The sequence below is a fragment of the Melozone crissalis genome, unplaced genomic scaffold, assembly GCF_028551555.1.
Source record: "Melozone crissalis strain CALT ecotype California unplaced genomic scaffold, PUWL_Pcris_2 ptg000017l_1, whole genome shotgun sequence".
Classification (NCBI taxonomy): domain Eukaryota; kingdom Metazoa; phylum Chordata; class Aves; order Passeriformes; family Passerellidae; genus Melozone; species Melozone crissalis.
Window position 1 is genome coordinate 7,912,455 of NW_026535795.1, and position 14,651 is coordinate 7,927,105.

The window sequence follows — 14,651 nt, forward strand, 5'->3', positions numbered from 1 at the left end:
GGGACCACAGGCAAAGGCAAACAGTTACTGATTTACTGCCACGCCGCCGTGCCACATTGTTGACTGTGGGGTTAAATTACCTGGAGACGGACCCCGGCAGAGCAGACGCCAACTCGTGACTCAGGCAGGGATCATGTCCCGGCCCCATGCACCCTTGGCCCATGCAAATTTACAAGATGCCTGGAGCTGGGGCTGCCTCCACCAGCAGCAAGAGCACATCACCAGGAACAGGGCAGGTTTCATCCTCCTGCAGGAGGATGGGCGCTGGCACAGTGGCAAACACTGATGTGAGCAGGGCAGCATACCAGGTGGGCGAGCTGGGCCCATTCAAACCATCCCCAGCTTGACATTGCCTGAGGCAGTAAAGTGTTCTGAGCCACCAGATGTGCCATGGGAAGGGTATCCTGGACAGGCTGAAGGGACTGGGGCCGTACAGCCCCAGTACCACCATGCCCTGGAGCACTGAGAGTGCATGTCAGTGACATCCCCTGACAGCCCTTTGCACAAATGGTGGTCGAATGGTCCATCCACATCCCCAGTGCTGTGGGAGGCTGTGAGGATGGCAGGGTCCATGGGACAGGGCTGCAGCTGAGCAGAAGCTCTCATGGCTGTGGGAACATGCAGGGCAGCCCCCGGGCAGGCACCTGCCCAAGGCACAGGGAGCCTGGAGCACCCTTCACTTGAGGAGCAAGAGCTGGAGGAGAACAGTGGCTGCAACAGGTGCTGGTGTGGGGTGAGCAGCAGCACAGAGGAGAACAGTGGCTGGAACAGGCGCAGGAGCTGGGTGAGCAGCAGCAGAGCTAAGCCACAACCCTGTGTGCACTGCTGGCTCCTCCCGGCCTCGGAGCACCTGCGACCCAGGCCAGGAGCTCCATTCAAGCTCATGCCCGTGGCCGGGGCGGTGCAGGGTGAGCTGAGCAGGGACGGGTCATGCCCCGCTCCCGGCGAGCGGTACCACTTCATCCCCAGGGCCGATCCCTGAGGGCAGGGCCATGGCGACCCAGCGGCCCGGCGGGCTCAGCGCGGCGCTGCCCGCCTGGGGTCCGGCCTGCGGGGGCCGTGGCCAGGGGTGCTTGGCTGCTGTTCCTGCCTGGCGAGTTCTCAGCATGGCCGCCCAGTCTCCTCGAGGCTCCCCCTCCCTGGTCGGCAGCCAGCAGCAGCAGATACCTGATACTCGGGTTGTGCAAGCGCGAAGGGGGAGCCTGGCCCTGCCCGGCCCTTGGGAGCCACCCGGAAGGCCGAGCCCGCCGGCCCCACCTGGAGAGGAGCTTAAAGGCCGGTCGGGCGGCCACAGCGCAGCCGGTTCCTGCACCATGCCCGCGGCCCGCAGCGTCCTCATCTTGGCGGGGCTCCTGGCTCTGTGGGCAGAGCTGCCGGCAGCATCCGCCCAGAATGACACCAGTGAGTATGAGCGCATGGCCCAGCACGGCTCGTCACGGCACGCCCGGCGAGCGGCCAGCATCCCTCCCTCCCAGCCCCAGGGCAGCCGGCGTGGGGGCCGCGGCGAGCACCGGCCCGTGCCCGGCGCGGCTGGGCTCGGCAGCATCCCTGGACCCAGCCCTGGGGCCGGGGCAGCATCTCCCGGAAAGGGACGCAGCCCTCGCCCTGCCCGGCGCCGACCGCCCCCGCCTGCCCACGGCCTCACCTTTGCCTTGCAGCCAAAGCCGGCGTGTGCCCCAGCCCGGCGACGGATGCGGTGAACTGCACGGTGGGGTGCCAGTCCGATGGCGACTGCGAGAGCACTCTCAAGTGCTGCCCGGCAGCCTGCGGCAAGGCCTGCCAGAAGCCTGACGGTAACACTGCCTCCTGCTCCTGGCCGTGCTGCCCAGAGTCGCTGCCACTGCCACCCAGCCCGTCCCAGCCAGCAGCACGGGTGCTCCAGGGTGCAGCGGTGGCCACGGGCCGGGGTGCCCGATGTGTGTTCAGCTGCAGGATTGGGGGCTGCATGGAAGCTCAGCAGGCTCGGGGTGTGCTCCTGCTGGGCCACGCTCACACCTTCCTCCTCTCAGCGGTGCAGGGGCTGAGTGGACAGCCCTAAATGATGCTGGGGCTTGGGTGGAGGGTGAGGTCTGTGCCACTCCCCATTGCAGCCCTTGTTGCCTGCTCAGCCTTGTGGGCAGCTGCCAGCCCAGGATGTGGGGGCACTGTTCTGTTGCTCACCACAACAGTCCTGGACAGTGACCCAAGGAGATGGGTGCAGGAGCTGGAATCCACAGGTGCAGACAGATGGATGTGACCTGGAGGCTCCAGTGCCTCCGTGGCTGCCTGTGGGACAGCACTGGCTTGGCTGCACCACAGTGGAGGGCAGCATGGTGCAGAGCCAGAGCTCAGTGCCAGTGGCAGGCAGTGGGACAGCGGGGCAGGGGCCCCACACTGCTGGGCAAAGGCTGTTTGGGGGGCCCATGATCCTGCCTGAGGCCTAGGCTGCACCCCCCATGCTATGAACAAACATCCTGGGCCATCCATGGCAGTTGTAGAGGACAGCAGGGCCAAGGCCTGCATAACATCTGCATGCTGCAGCTGTGCATCCTGTGCCAGCCCTGTGTCCCTAAGAGGGAACACTGGGCACAGGGACCATTGGGGGCCACTGTGCTATGTGACCTCCCTGACATGTGCCCATCAGGTCCAGCTGGCAAGGAGCACCAACAAGTGGATCTATGGGATGGGGGAAATGCTGGGTACCATGGTGGTCCCTCCTCCATGGCAGATAGGGGCCAGGGCCATGCCCACAGCTTTGGGAGCTGCAGGGTAGGCCCTGCCCCCCGTGCCAGGGCCAGCAGGTCTCAGCCATGTTCTTTTGCCTTTCAGAGAAGCCTGGCACCTGCCCACCCGTGAACCCGGGCATCCCCATGTTGGGCGTCTGCTCCAACCAGTGCAAGACCGATGCCAACTGCGCTGGGATCCAGAAGTGTTGCAGGAACGGTTGTGGCAAGGTCTCCTGTGTGACACCCATCCAGTGAGGTCAGTTGGGTGCATTCCAGCCCCGGGAATCCCACAGCACCTCCGCACGGTGCCTATGCACCCATCCTGCTCACAGCCTCTGCTCCTTTGCAGGTGCAGCCACCTCCTGCCAGCCCAGCCACAGGGAAGCTGCTGCCTGATGCCCATCCCTCATGCCCTGGCACCATCCCCCCGACTTGGAGCCTTCAGCCTCAATTTTCTCCCTGGGGTTCTCTGCTCAGGGCAAGACCCCTGCACTCTCACCAATAAAGCAGCTTCTCCCTTACATGCTGTGGTTGCCTCTCCATCCTACACCATGGCCACCTCTTTGTTCATGCTGTGGCCACCTCTCCATCACAAGCCATGGCTGCCTCTCCATCCCATGCCAGGCATGCCTGGAAGGGCTTCACACAAGCAGCAGCATTGACTGACTCTGTCATGCCTCCAAGGGTCCTGTGCCCTGCCCGGGGCTGTCCCATGGGTCCATGGCCCCAGCTGTCCCTGCACACTGGCTCCTCCACCTTGGGTCCTCCACCATGCTCAGAGCACTGTCAAGGTGCAGCTGTGTCCGTGTCCCATCAGAGCAGAGGTGCTCCTACAATGGCCAGGGGACAAACAGGCTGCAGTGTGTGCTCGTACACGAGCATCACCCAGACTCCTCCTTATCTCTGCCCTCCCAGCCTGGCCATGGCACCTTGCCCACAGCAGAAGCCTGAAGGAGCTTTTGGCAGTACAAGCCACATGCCACAGTCCCGTGCCAGCTCCTGCCACATCCCTCCCCACCTGCTCAAATCTGGGGGGGGTCCTGTTCCTGTCCTGCTTTCCCCTGACACACTTCCTGCTCTCCGTGGGTCTCCAGGGGCCCTGTTTCTTCCATACCTGCCTGCTCCTGCTCCCAGCCCCTGGGATCAGAGCATGTCCCTCCTGCCTGGGAGGGGCTGGCACCCCCAAAGCCCCTGCCCTTGGCAGAGCCATCCCCTGGGACTGAGTGAGCCCCACACCTTGCCCAGCACTGCCCAGGGTCTGGTGCTGGTTCCCCCTCTCTGCGGTGCAGGTGCAGGCTGTGCCAGCACCACAGCTCCACAGCAGCTCTGCCTGCTCCACGTGGGCCAGGAGGGATCCAGTGGACACTGAAGACCGGGACAGGACACTGCTCCTGTGTCCACCCATGCTCTCAATGGTGTGGCTCTGGGAGTGCTGCTCAGCCCTTGGCACAGCTGCTCACAGGTCACCAGTGACCTGGAAAGGGAGCTGCAGATATGTCAGCCATGGGCCACGAGCCCAACACTGCCCCAGGAGTCTCCCCCAAGCTGAATTGTTCATGCCCAGCACTCCCACAGTCCTGGAACTGTGCTGCCATGAGAAGGAGCAGCTTGGCTTGGCCAGCCCCCACTCCAGCAGGGTTTAAATCCCAGCCCATTGCCCAGAAGCACATTGACTGCAGCGCCATGCTGGGCCACCCCACCCTGCTGGTGCTCCTGGCGCTGCTCACCCTGGCCCAGCAGCACAACCCGAGGGACCAGGGCACTGCCCTCACCCTCACTGCATCCCCACACGGGGCCCTGCGGGGACACTGGACCCCCACTGCCCCTCCTGCCCCCCCCAAAGTGGGTGGGTGCCCGGCGGGGGCGAGCGGAGCCCCCTGGCCCCCCAGCCTGTACTGCCTCTCCGACCATGGCTGCCCTGGTGCTGAGAAGTGCTGCCAGATCGGGAAGGTCTGGACCTGCCTGCTGCCCACCACAGGTACTGCTGCTCACTCCAAGGGATGCCAGCACGAGGGTCGGGCAATGGGTGGGACGTGGGCTGGTGCCTGTCTCAGTACCCCTGGAGCAAGCCCTGCTCCCTGGGACATGGCTGCATGGAGCATTTCCCTCTGCAGAGAGCCCAGGATACTGCCCCCGTGCTGGCAGTGCCATCGGGCCCAGCTGTGGGACAAGATGTCACAACGACACCTCATGCCAGTCAGGGGAGAAGTGCTGCCCCCGCGGCTGCTGCACCCGCTGCGTGCTGGCTGAGCCAGGTGAGGTGTCCTGGAGATTCCCGTGCCAGGCTGAGGATGCCCTGGGGCAGCCCCAGGGGTCTGCAGCCCCCATTGCACTCCAGGGGGCTTGTGGGCACTGGGGGCAGGCTGGCTGCATGCCAAACCCTGAGCCTTCCCTCCAGCCAAACCTGGGCTCTGCCCACGGAAGCGTGCCCAGAGCAGAGCTGCTGCCTGCCCCAACCGCTGCACCGATGACCGGGACTGCCCTGGGGAGCACAAGTGCTGCTTCTCTGGCTGTGGGCTGGCCTGCACCCCTCCACACACAGGTACAGCCCTGCCAGCCCTGTCTGATCCCCACATCCAGCCCACCACTGCACTGGTGTTTGCCCAGCTGCCCCTGGCAGAGCCCAGCGTGTGCCCAGCCCTATTGTGGACAAGGCACAGCGGCTGTGCCTGGCCAGGTGTGCAGCTGGTGGCACCCATCCAGCCCCAGGGAGTGTGTGCCACTGGCTGCAGCTCCCGGTGCCACACGCCTGCCCTGGGCACAGCCCCAGCCCTCAGAGCTGGCCCTTGGGTGCTGTGGGAAGGGGTCCCCATGCCCAGCTTCTCTGTGATGGTGGGAGATGGCTCTGAGTGTGTGAAAGGCTGAACCCCCTCCTGAGCCTCCCTCCTGCACCCTCTCAGACTGCAGCCAGAGCAAGGGTTGTCCTTCACCACTCCAGTCACCAGCTGGCATCCCACATTAGGCTGTGACTGGTCTCACTGGGTCAGACTGGTATGGTGTGAGGCTGGTGACAGAGGTCATCGTGGTGCTTGGGGAAGGAAGATGGAGGACAGGGACAGGATGGAGACCAAGGCTGTGCCAGGAGCAGGACTGGGGACAGAATCCCAGCACAGCTGCACTCTTCCCTGTCACCAGGGAGCCGCCGTGCCACAGCAAAGCCTGGCGTGTGCCCCATGGTGCTGCGGGGCTCCTTGGGGCCCTGCCTGGAGCTGTGTGACACTGACAGTGACTGCACTGGGGACAGCAAGTGCTGCACCACTGGCTGTGGCCACATCTGCAAACCACCCACCAAGGGTAAGCCACCAGCACCCTGTGGGGATGAGACCCCTGTGTCCCCTCCGTACCTGTCACCGTGACCCTCGGGGGGCAATGGGGACTGAGCTGCTCTCCAATGGGGCAGGAGCTCAGTGAGGAGCTCATCCCTGCAGGCAAGACAGCTCTCCCACCCTGGAGGGGTGCCCTGAGCCCCTCACCCCTTTTTCTCTCCACATGTGCCAGCATGGCCAGGTCTCTGTCCCCCTGCAGCAGAGGGTGATCAGGCAGCCAAGTGCCTCCTCCTGTGCCTGCAGGACAGGGACTGTCCCCCTGTCCCCCCTGCTGCCTGCAGGGCTGCAGCCGGGTCTGCATCCACCCACTGTGGGGTACAGTCCCCTCCAGCCTGGAGGGGACAGAGGGGGCCAGGGTGGGAGCACCACAGGGCCCCCATCCCTCAGAGAAGGAGCACTGAGGCATCCTCACTGACCACCTCACTTGCCTCTTCCAGGTACAGCGTAGCCATGGCCAGGAAGGGCTGCACCAGGAGCTGCCATTTCAGGGTCATCCTCCACCCCACTGCCATTGCACCCATGCGCTGAGCAGAGGTGCTGGTGTGACCCATACGTCTCCCTGGACCCTGTTCCCTGGCAGGATGGCACCAGCAGTGACTCCAATGCTTCTGGTCATGGTCCCTGGCACCCCCAGCTGGGACATTAAGGGCTGAATGCTGCCTGCACTACCCATGGCCAGGAATCCTAGCGACCCTGCATGAGGCAAAACCCTGCACCCACAATGGCCCCACAGCACTGAGACACAATAAACCATCCCACAGGCACCTCTGCTCTGGGTCACCATCCCTGTTCTCTGTGCTCTGGCTCTCAGAGGGGCTGGCGGCCTGGGCTGCATGCTGGCAGGGAGGTGCAGGCAGGGAGGTGCAGGCAGCCATCCCTGCACACAGGCACTGCCCGAGGGCAGGGACAGGGTCCCAGGTCCATGCAGGTGACTTCCAGCCATGATCATTCCATGGTAACCATCCTGCTGAGCCTGGGGGCTGCATAATGTCCCCTCAGCAGTCATGGACTGGAAAACCAGTTCCCTCAGATTCCTTGTGCCAAGGAAAGGCTTATTTGCATCCCAGAGTGTCAAAACCTGGTGGGAAAAGCAGTCACGGGTCAGGCCAGATGGAGCACCCAGACAAGGACGGGGACAGGGAGCATCACCCGTGTGCCGGGGGCCACAGCAGGACCTGCTTACTCATGGTGCTGAGTGCCAAGCAGTCCCTGCATGGAAGCTGCCCTTGGCTGAGACCAGCACCATGGCAGCAGAGCTGTTAGAACCCCTCGTGCTGCTCCCACAGCCATGCCAGGACCAAGCCCTGGGGTCTATCCACAGCCCCCGCTCCAGGGAGCAGAGGGGTGAGTGGGGCTGGAAAGAAACCCAGAGAGGGAGTGACAGCCAGCTCCAGCAAGGATGGGGCAGTGCAACGTGAGGGGCAGAAGTGCCTGACCCCATCTGGCCTTCCCAGCCCCACAGGTCACCATGACCCCAAAGCAGGGCTTGGGCAGAGATAAGCGGGGTGGCTGGCAGGGCACCGGTGGGTTCTGGGAACTGCCCCTCCTCCTGCCCCTCCTGCCCATAGCACAGCCAGCTGCCACAGCAGGCAGCTCAGCTTCTGCTGCCCTGCCACTCCAGGCACCCTGACACAGACCCCAGCTCAGCTCCAGACATGCACAACATCCCCAGCAGCACCATGAGCACAGGAGTTTTCCTCCTCTTGGGCCTCCTCATCCTCAGGGCAGAGCCGAGTGTAACACCAGAGAAGGGTGGTGAGTACCAGGAGTCAAACCCAGCAGCTGCCAGGCACAGGCAGCCCCTGGGAGCAGCTCCTTGCAACCCGGCCCCCGTGTCCCTGCCGTGTCCCCTCTGGGACCATGTCCCAGCTGGCTGCAGCCCCTGCACCGCAGCCCTGCTGCCTGGGGGGGTGCAGGTGTGCATGCCCTCAGCCCCATGGGCACCCCCTGCACCCCACGGGCACAGCAACCATCAGCTCCCAGCGGTGCCACGTTCAGCAGGGTCTCTGCTGCATCCTGGGCATAGACCCCTGCTGCCACCCCCCTGCCATGGGACAGTGCCCGGGGCGGTGGTGCCAGCTGTCGTATGGCTCTGCCCACACCAGGCACGGCTGGTGCCCCTTTGTTTGAAGCAGCAGCTGCTGTTTGCAGTGAAACTCCACAGCATCTGTTTGCAGCCCAAACACCCGGACAGGCTGTTGGCAGAGGCGGCTCCGCCACAGCCCCGGCTGGCAGCAGGAGCCGGGCACAGGTGCCAGCTGGAGCTCACCTGTACCAGAGGCAGGGCTGCCCCAGGTTTCCCAACATGGCCAAGAGGAGCACAGGGTGCCAAGAGGAGGAGGAGGAGAAGGAAGAGGAGACACAGCAGTGAGGAGCGTGCTGCTTGCAATGAGGGTGCCTGCGGCAGCAGGATGCTCAGGAATAGACCCTGACCTCCAGCTGGTGCTGGCTTCACCCTGACAGGGCCTTGACATTCCTTGTGGCACTTGTGAGGGCACACACGGGCCGTGTCACCCCACACCATGACATGCCATGCTACACTGTGCCACACTGTGCTGTGCCATGCAGGTCTGGGTGTGGGGATCCAGCAGCCCCCGGGCTGCAGTCCCGTTCCCTGCAGAGAGAGCCACATCCTGCTTCCCCAGGGATGGAGGATGAGGGGCTCTGGCACTGCCCTGACATTGCCATCCCACCGCAGGGGACTCCCAGAAACCGGGGCGGTGTCCTCGGGACTTCATGCGCTGCTTGCGCCTGGAGTCCCCGCTCTGTGCCAACCACTCCAGCTGCCCCGCTGGGCTCAAGTGCTGCCTCTGGGAGTGCCGGCTCCGCTGCATCCCCCCGGCAGAAGGTACGGCACCGTGCTGACACACCTCTGTCCCGGGGCAGCTGGCACCCCTCTCCCTGTGCGTTATGGAGCGGCCCCTGTGCGCTGCCAGCAGCCCTCTGAGCGCCGCTGGGATGTGTGGATGGGATGGCACACAGGAAGGGCTGCAGCCAGGGCGAGGCACAGGGGTCTGGCAGGGGCAGGTTTCCTGGCGCTGCCCTAGGACCCTGCAGTGCCCCCTCACCTCTCGGCCCCTCGGTGCTGCAGAGAAGCCCGGTGCCTGCCCGGCAGCAGCTCCCGAGGGGCTCATCGCCCCCTGCTCCTTCCCCTGCCTGGAGGACAAGGACTGCCTGGGAGCGCAGAAGTGCTGCCCGCTGGGCTGCGGCTCTGCCTGCCTGGAGCCGGCGCAGGGTAAGGACCCGGTGGGGCCGGCGGGGAGCCCTGGTTCACCCCAGGGACCCTGTGTGCTATGGCCGTCTCCCTGACGCCCTGGCCCCTGGGGCAGCACAGGCAGGGTGCCAGTGGGGGATGCTGAATCGTCACACCCCTTCTGCCCTGCCAGACCAGCCCAAGCCCAGCGAGGGCCCCACGCTGCAGCCAGGATCGTTCCGGGAGCGGTGCCGAGGCGACAGCGACTGCCCCGGCGCGCAGAAATGCTGCAACAGCAGCTGCGGCCAGCAGTGCCCGCCGGGAGTGCCGGCCGGTGAGGGGGGACGGGACAGCATGGGACAGGATGGGACAGGATGGCAGGGAGGGTGGGGACACGGCTCACAGACCGGGAATGACGCCGTGGGTCTGCAGCCACCGTGGCACAGAGCTGTGGCACGAACGGGAGCCCTCACCCCATGCTTGCCAGGGTGGGCTCTGCCAGGTCTGGGGTGGGGACACGCTGCACAGTCCCCGGGTGGGCACTGGAGTGGGGAGGGAAGGGGACAGTGCAACCAACCTCTGGTGAGGCCACCATCGTGCTCTCATCCTGCTCCACGGTGCAGAGGACACCAGCCCTGCCCCAGTGACCCAAAGGCCACTGCAGCACCAGTGGGGATGCCTCAAGGACGAGGACTGTCCCCCGTTCCACGTGTGCTGTCACCAGCTGTGCGCCAGGCACTGTGGGACAAGCAGCCCAGGTGAGGGGGCTGCGAGCCGCCCCAAAGGCTCCACAGCCCCAGGTGCCCTGGTCCCCACGGCTGTGTCTCCAAGCAGTGACACGGCAGCCACCCCGCTCCATGCCTGCAGGGAAGGACGGATTCTGCCCGGTCCGTGCCGGGCTGTTCCCCAGTTACGACTGCAGAGCCTGGTGCCGGCACGATGGCGAGTGCCCCCGAGACGAGAAGTGCTGCCTCCGTGGCTGCGACTCCGTCTGCCTGGCCCCATCCCCAGGTGCCACATACGGGCAGGGTGTCCCCCAGCTCCAGGGACTGTGACACTGGGTGGGGAACACCCGCTGTTGCTGCTTGCGCTCCCAGCCCCGCTGCCTCCTGCCCGCAGAGAAACCAGGCATCTGCCCGCTGGCTGACGAGGCTCCGCTGGCCCCATGTGGCACCGCCTGCACCAAGGACTGGCACTGCCCGGGCGCTCAGAAATGCTGCAGCAGCAGCAGATGCGGCTCCGTGTGCTCAGCCCCCGAACCAGGTGAGGAGACGGTCGCTAGAGCAGTGATGCCACCGGGAATGGTGGGATCAAAGCTCCTGGGTGCAGGATGTGGGACGGCGCTGCCACAGGGCAGGCACTCAGATCCCCGGGCCGGGACCCCCCCGAGGCACAAAAGGAGGTGCCTGCAATACAGAGTGGTCCCTCCTCCTGCTGTCTCTTCCTGCCCCTCTCAGAAAAACCAGGTGAGTGCCCAAAGGTGAGGCCACAACACGCACAGGAGCCGTGCACGGAGACGGACTCCTGCAGCCACGACAGGGACTGCTCCCGGCAGGAGAAGTGCTGCTTCTCGGGCTGCGCCATGCGCTGCACCCGCGCTGCCCAAGGTGAGCACAGGAGGAAGAGATGTGACAGCGGGGCTGGGACCCCCGCCCTGGGGCTGGGACCTCTGCCCTGGGGCTGGGACCCTCGCCCTGGGGCTGGGACCCCCGCCCTGGGGCTGGGACCTCTGCCCTGGGGCTGGGACCCCCGCCCTGGGGCTGGGACCCCCGCCCTCACCCGCGCCCCCTCCTCGGGCAGAGCACCCCGGGCAGTGCCCGCGGGCAGGGCCGTGCTGGGAGCTGCGGCGCGGGCGGCAGTGCCTGGATGACAGCGTCTGCCGGCGAGGGGAGAAGTGCTGTGACACCGGCTGCGGCCGCCAGTGCGTGGCCGTGCCCACAGGTAGAAGGCACAGCCTGTTCGGGGGAGCTGGGCACAGACCCCCGAGGGCAGCCAGGTGACAGCACGGTGGTGCCCCTGCAGACAGCGGGGACAAAGCTGATGGCCGGTGTGTGGAGGAGTGCCAGGCTGATTCACAGTGTCCCCGGGGGCAGCGGTGCACCAGCATTGGCTGTGGCCACGTCTGCATGGACATTCCTGGAGGTGAGAACCAGCCAGGCCCTCTGGGAGACGTGTGGCTGCCCTGGAGTGCCCCGTGGTGAGGTGGCCCGGGCCAGATATGCCCCAGCTGTGTGATTACCTTGCAGGCAGAGTGGGAGTGTGCCCCATCCCCAGGAAGGGGGGCACATGCCTGGACCTGTGTGACTTCGACGAGCAGTGTCCTTGGGGCCACAAGTGCTGCAGTAACGGCTGTGGCCACGTCTGCACACCAGCCTCTCTGCAAGGTCAGCCCCTCACACTGCCCAGCCCAGCAGGGACAGAGCCCAGGTGCCCTTGGCAGCCCCCCAGGGCATCCTGGCCCTTTATCCCCAATGAGGACCCCTCACCACAACCACACTGCAACCCTGAGCTGGCTCTGCCAAGGCAGCTGTACTTGTGGGGGTCTCACACCTTCCACAGATAGGATCTGCCCCCATCCTTTTTTCCATGCCTCCCCATCCTTCTGTGCGAGTGATGAGCACACACAGCCTCAGCTTAGTCACCAGGTGACCATGCTGCCCTGCCCACAGAGCAGGACACTGTGGCTGTTCCCCAGCCCAGTGCTGAGCGCTGCTCGGACGAGTGTGAGGCCGACTCTCAGTGTCCCTGGGGACAGAGGTGCACCCGCACCTCCTGCGGCCGTGTCTGCATGGACACTCCTGGAGGTGAGGCACAGCAGCCCCAGGGCTGCCCCAGCACACGTGGGGTGTCTCAGCCAGGGGGTCCATGGCAGGGTGCTGTGCCCTGCAGGCAGAGCTGGAACGTGCCCCGCGCCTGGGGGCGGTGGGACCTGCCTGGAGCTGTGCAGCCTGGATGAGGAATGTCCCTGGGGCCACAAGTGCTGCAGCAGCGGCTGCGGCCACGTCTGCATGCGGGTGTCTGGTGGTAAGGAGGCCAGTGGCCACCATAGACGCCCAGGGCTAACAGCAGGTCATGCAGGGTGCCAGCTGACCTGTATGAAGGGCACAGCCCTTGGTGTGCTCCCAACTCAGCATCACTGTGAGGCCAGTTCCCACTGCTGCCCCAGCAGATGCATTTGCAGGGCGAGGGGATCTGAAGTGATGCAGAGTGGGATGGAGCTCTCATTGAGCTGGCCAGCATGGCTGCAATAGTGGCCACTGGTCCCTCACTCCTGCAGTCTCTTTGCTCCCTAAAAGCACATCCTCCTTTTCAGATGCTGTGTGATGGGAGAGCAGCTCCTCTGCAGCAGGAAGGCAGGGGACGTGGGACAGTCATGAGCCCCAGCTGTCCTGTCCCCTCCCCACCACCTCCAGCAATAAAGTGTGTGCTTGATTTTCCCCAGCTGCCCCATGTGGTCCTGGAGTGGCCTTGAAATCACCTGAGGCCTCCAGGGCCAGGAGGTTCAGCCAGAGTTGGTGCCACAGGACCAGTGAAGCAGTGCAGGGTCAGGGCAGGGTGGGGACAGGCACCACCCCAGGTGTCCATCAAGGCAGGAGCTGTTCCTCCTCTGACATTCAGTGGCTTCAGCTCCCAGTCAGGTCATGTTGGCAGCTGGAAGGCAGGGCTGGGCTGGGAGCCTGTCCGTGGCAATGGGAGCTGCAGGGTGGTGGCTGGGTGAGCCCTGCCGTGCCATGCTGCTGGGGGCACCCACCACCCCGTGCCCATGAGGGAGGAGTGCCCAGAGGGACAGGCACTGTCTGCTCCTGCCAGCACAGGCAGGAAGGACCAGACCCAGACGTGCTCATCCAGGGACCCGTCCGTGTATTGTCACAGTCCAAGGGGAGGGACAGGCTCCTCGGCTCAGGCACCAGGCATAGGAGAGGGCATCCGTGCTGGCATGGGCACATGTCCCTATCTTTAGGCCAGTGAGCCTCCCAGGCAAGCCACAGCCCCCAGCATGGCCACCCAGGCCCACAGCCCTCATTGCCACCAGGTTTCCCTGTAGGGTCAGGGATGTGGCCACCAGCAGCAGCTTCCCCCAGGCAGGGGCTGTGCAGAAGCCACCACTTCCCAGCACTGCCAGGCACCTGGAGCTGAGAGCTGGGGCATCAGGAGAGGGGCCAGGAGCAGCTGTGGCCCTCGGCCCACAGCTCAGTGCTAGTTACTGACGTGGGAGCAGGCCTGGAAGCACTCGCCCTTGGTCTCAAAGTTGTTCCTGTTGCCGCCGCAGCCGCCGTAGATGAACTCCTCACACTGCTGGCTGGAGGCGTTGAAGAAGAAGCGGCGGAACAGAGCCTTGCAGTTCCCACACACTGAGGGCAGGTAGCAGAAGTCTGCATGATCCAAAGGGGACAGGCTGAGCCAGGGCAGGGGGTACACATCACCACACTCAGCGCTGTCACACCCTCAGACAGCCCTGCACAGTTCTGGTTCCCTTTTACTGCCATACCCTTGGTGCTCGGAGCACACAGCTCTGCACACACCTGCCCCCAGCCCCACGCACCAGCAGATTCCCCAAAGCACAGTGTGGTGACCCCCAGGGTCTGCAAGACACATCAAGAGCTCAGGAACACCCCAGAGACATCAAGAGCTCAGGAACACCCCAGGGACCTCCCTTCCCAGTTTGCTACCCCATGTCAGCCAACACCCCTCCTGTCACCCACCCCAGGAATGCCACACTGCCACTCCAGAGCCCCACCACCACTGAGTCCTCACCCAGCACTGGCTCCTGGCATGTGTGGCCACACTTGCTGGGACAGCACTTGGTGACTCCGTGGCAGTCGGCGTCGCTGGTGCAGCGCGAGCAGGAGGCACCCGTGTGGCAGGAGCCACAGTCCTTGTCCAGCAGGTCCTCCACCTCTGCGATGTGGTAGCAGTAGCCAGGCTTTGCTGCAGGACACAGTGGCCAGGAGGCTGCTGAGAGGCACCCAGCAGGGGCCACAGCAGCCCCTCAGTGCCCCAGGCTCCCACAGTCCCCCCTTGTAGGTACCTGGCAGCAGCTGGGGCAGTGGGCAGCACTGGGCAGCAGTGGCACCCCAAAATACCCCCATTCCCAGCCCATGACCCAGCCACACTCACCCATGCCCAGCTCCTCTCGTCCCGTTGTGTGCGGGGCCGGGCTGGACCGCCTGGCCAGGGGCAGCAGGGCAGCAAGGAGGAGAAGGCAGCCAGGTGGCAGCTCCATGGTGCCCTGGATGGCCGGGTCTGGCCCCGGGTGTGGTGGGCTGGGATTTAAGGCGTGCAGGAGGGGCGGAGGGAGCAGGGCTGGTGCCTAAACCAAACTCATACCTGCCATGCAGGTAATGAGCCACACCCGGGCAGGGCCTGGTCTCCCTGGTGGCATCCTGGCCACAGCCCTGGAGCTGGGGGGACCGGTAGGACAGGACA

General features: G+C 65.0%; 1 protein-coding gene across 1 annotated transcript; it reads left to right on the forward strand.

Annotated features, from left to right (window-relative positions):
• Positions 1-1,205: 1,205 nt before the first annotated feature.
• WFDC3 (WAP four-disulfide core domain 3) lies at positions 1,206-3,123 on the forward strand. Its single transcript, XM_054274834.1, has 4 exons — positions 1,206-1,401; positions 1,659-1,793; positions 2,809-2,961; positions 3,055-3,123. Exons 1-3 carry the CDS (start codon positions 1,314-1,316, stop codon positions 2,958-2,960), a joined length of 375 nt encoding a protein of 124 aa, XP_054130809.1. The 5' UTR covers positions 1,206-1,313; the 3' UTR covers position 2,961; positions 3,055-3,123.
• Positions 3,124-14,651: the final 11,528 nt, after the last annotated feature.

Excerpts from the sequence above, each read along its gene's own strand:
- WFDC3 (XM_054274834.1), top strand. The coding sequence starts at position 1,314 with ATGCCCGCGGCCCGCAGCGTCCTCATCTTGGCGGGGCTCCTGGCTCTG. Across the intron at positions 1,402-1,658 it reads ATCCGCCCAGAATGACACCA|CCAAAGCCGGCGTGTGCCCC; the intron begins GTGAGTATGAGC and ends TTTGCCTTGCAG. Across the intron at positions 1,794-2,808 it reads GGCCTGCCAGAAGCCTGACG|AGAAGCCTGGCACCTGCCCA; the intron begins GTAACACTGCCT and ends TTTGCCTTTCAG.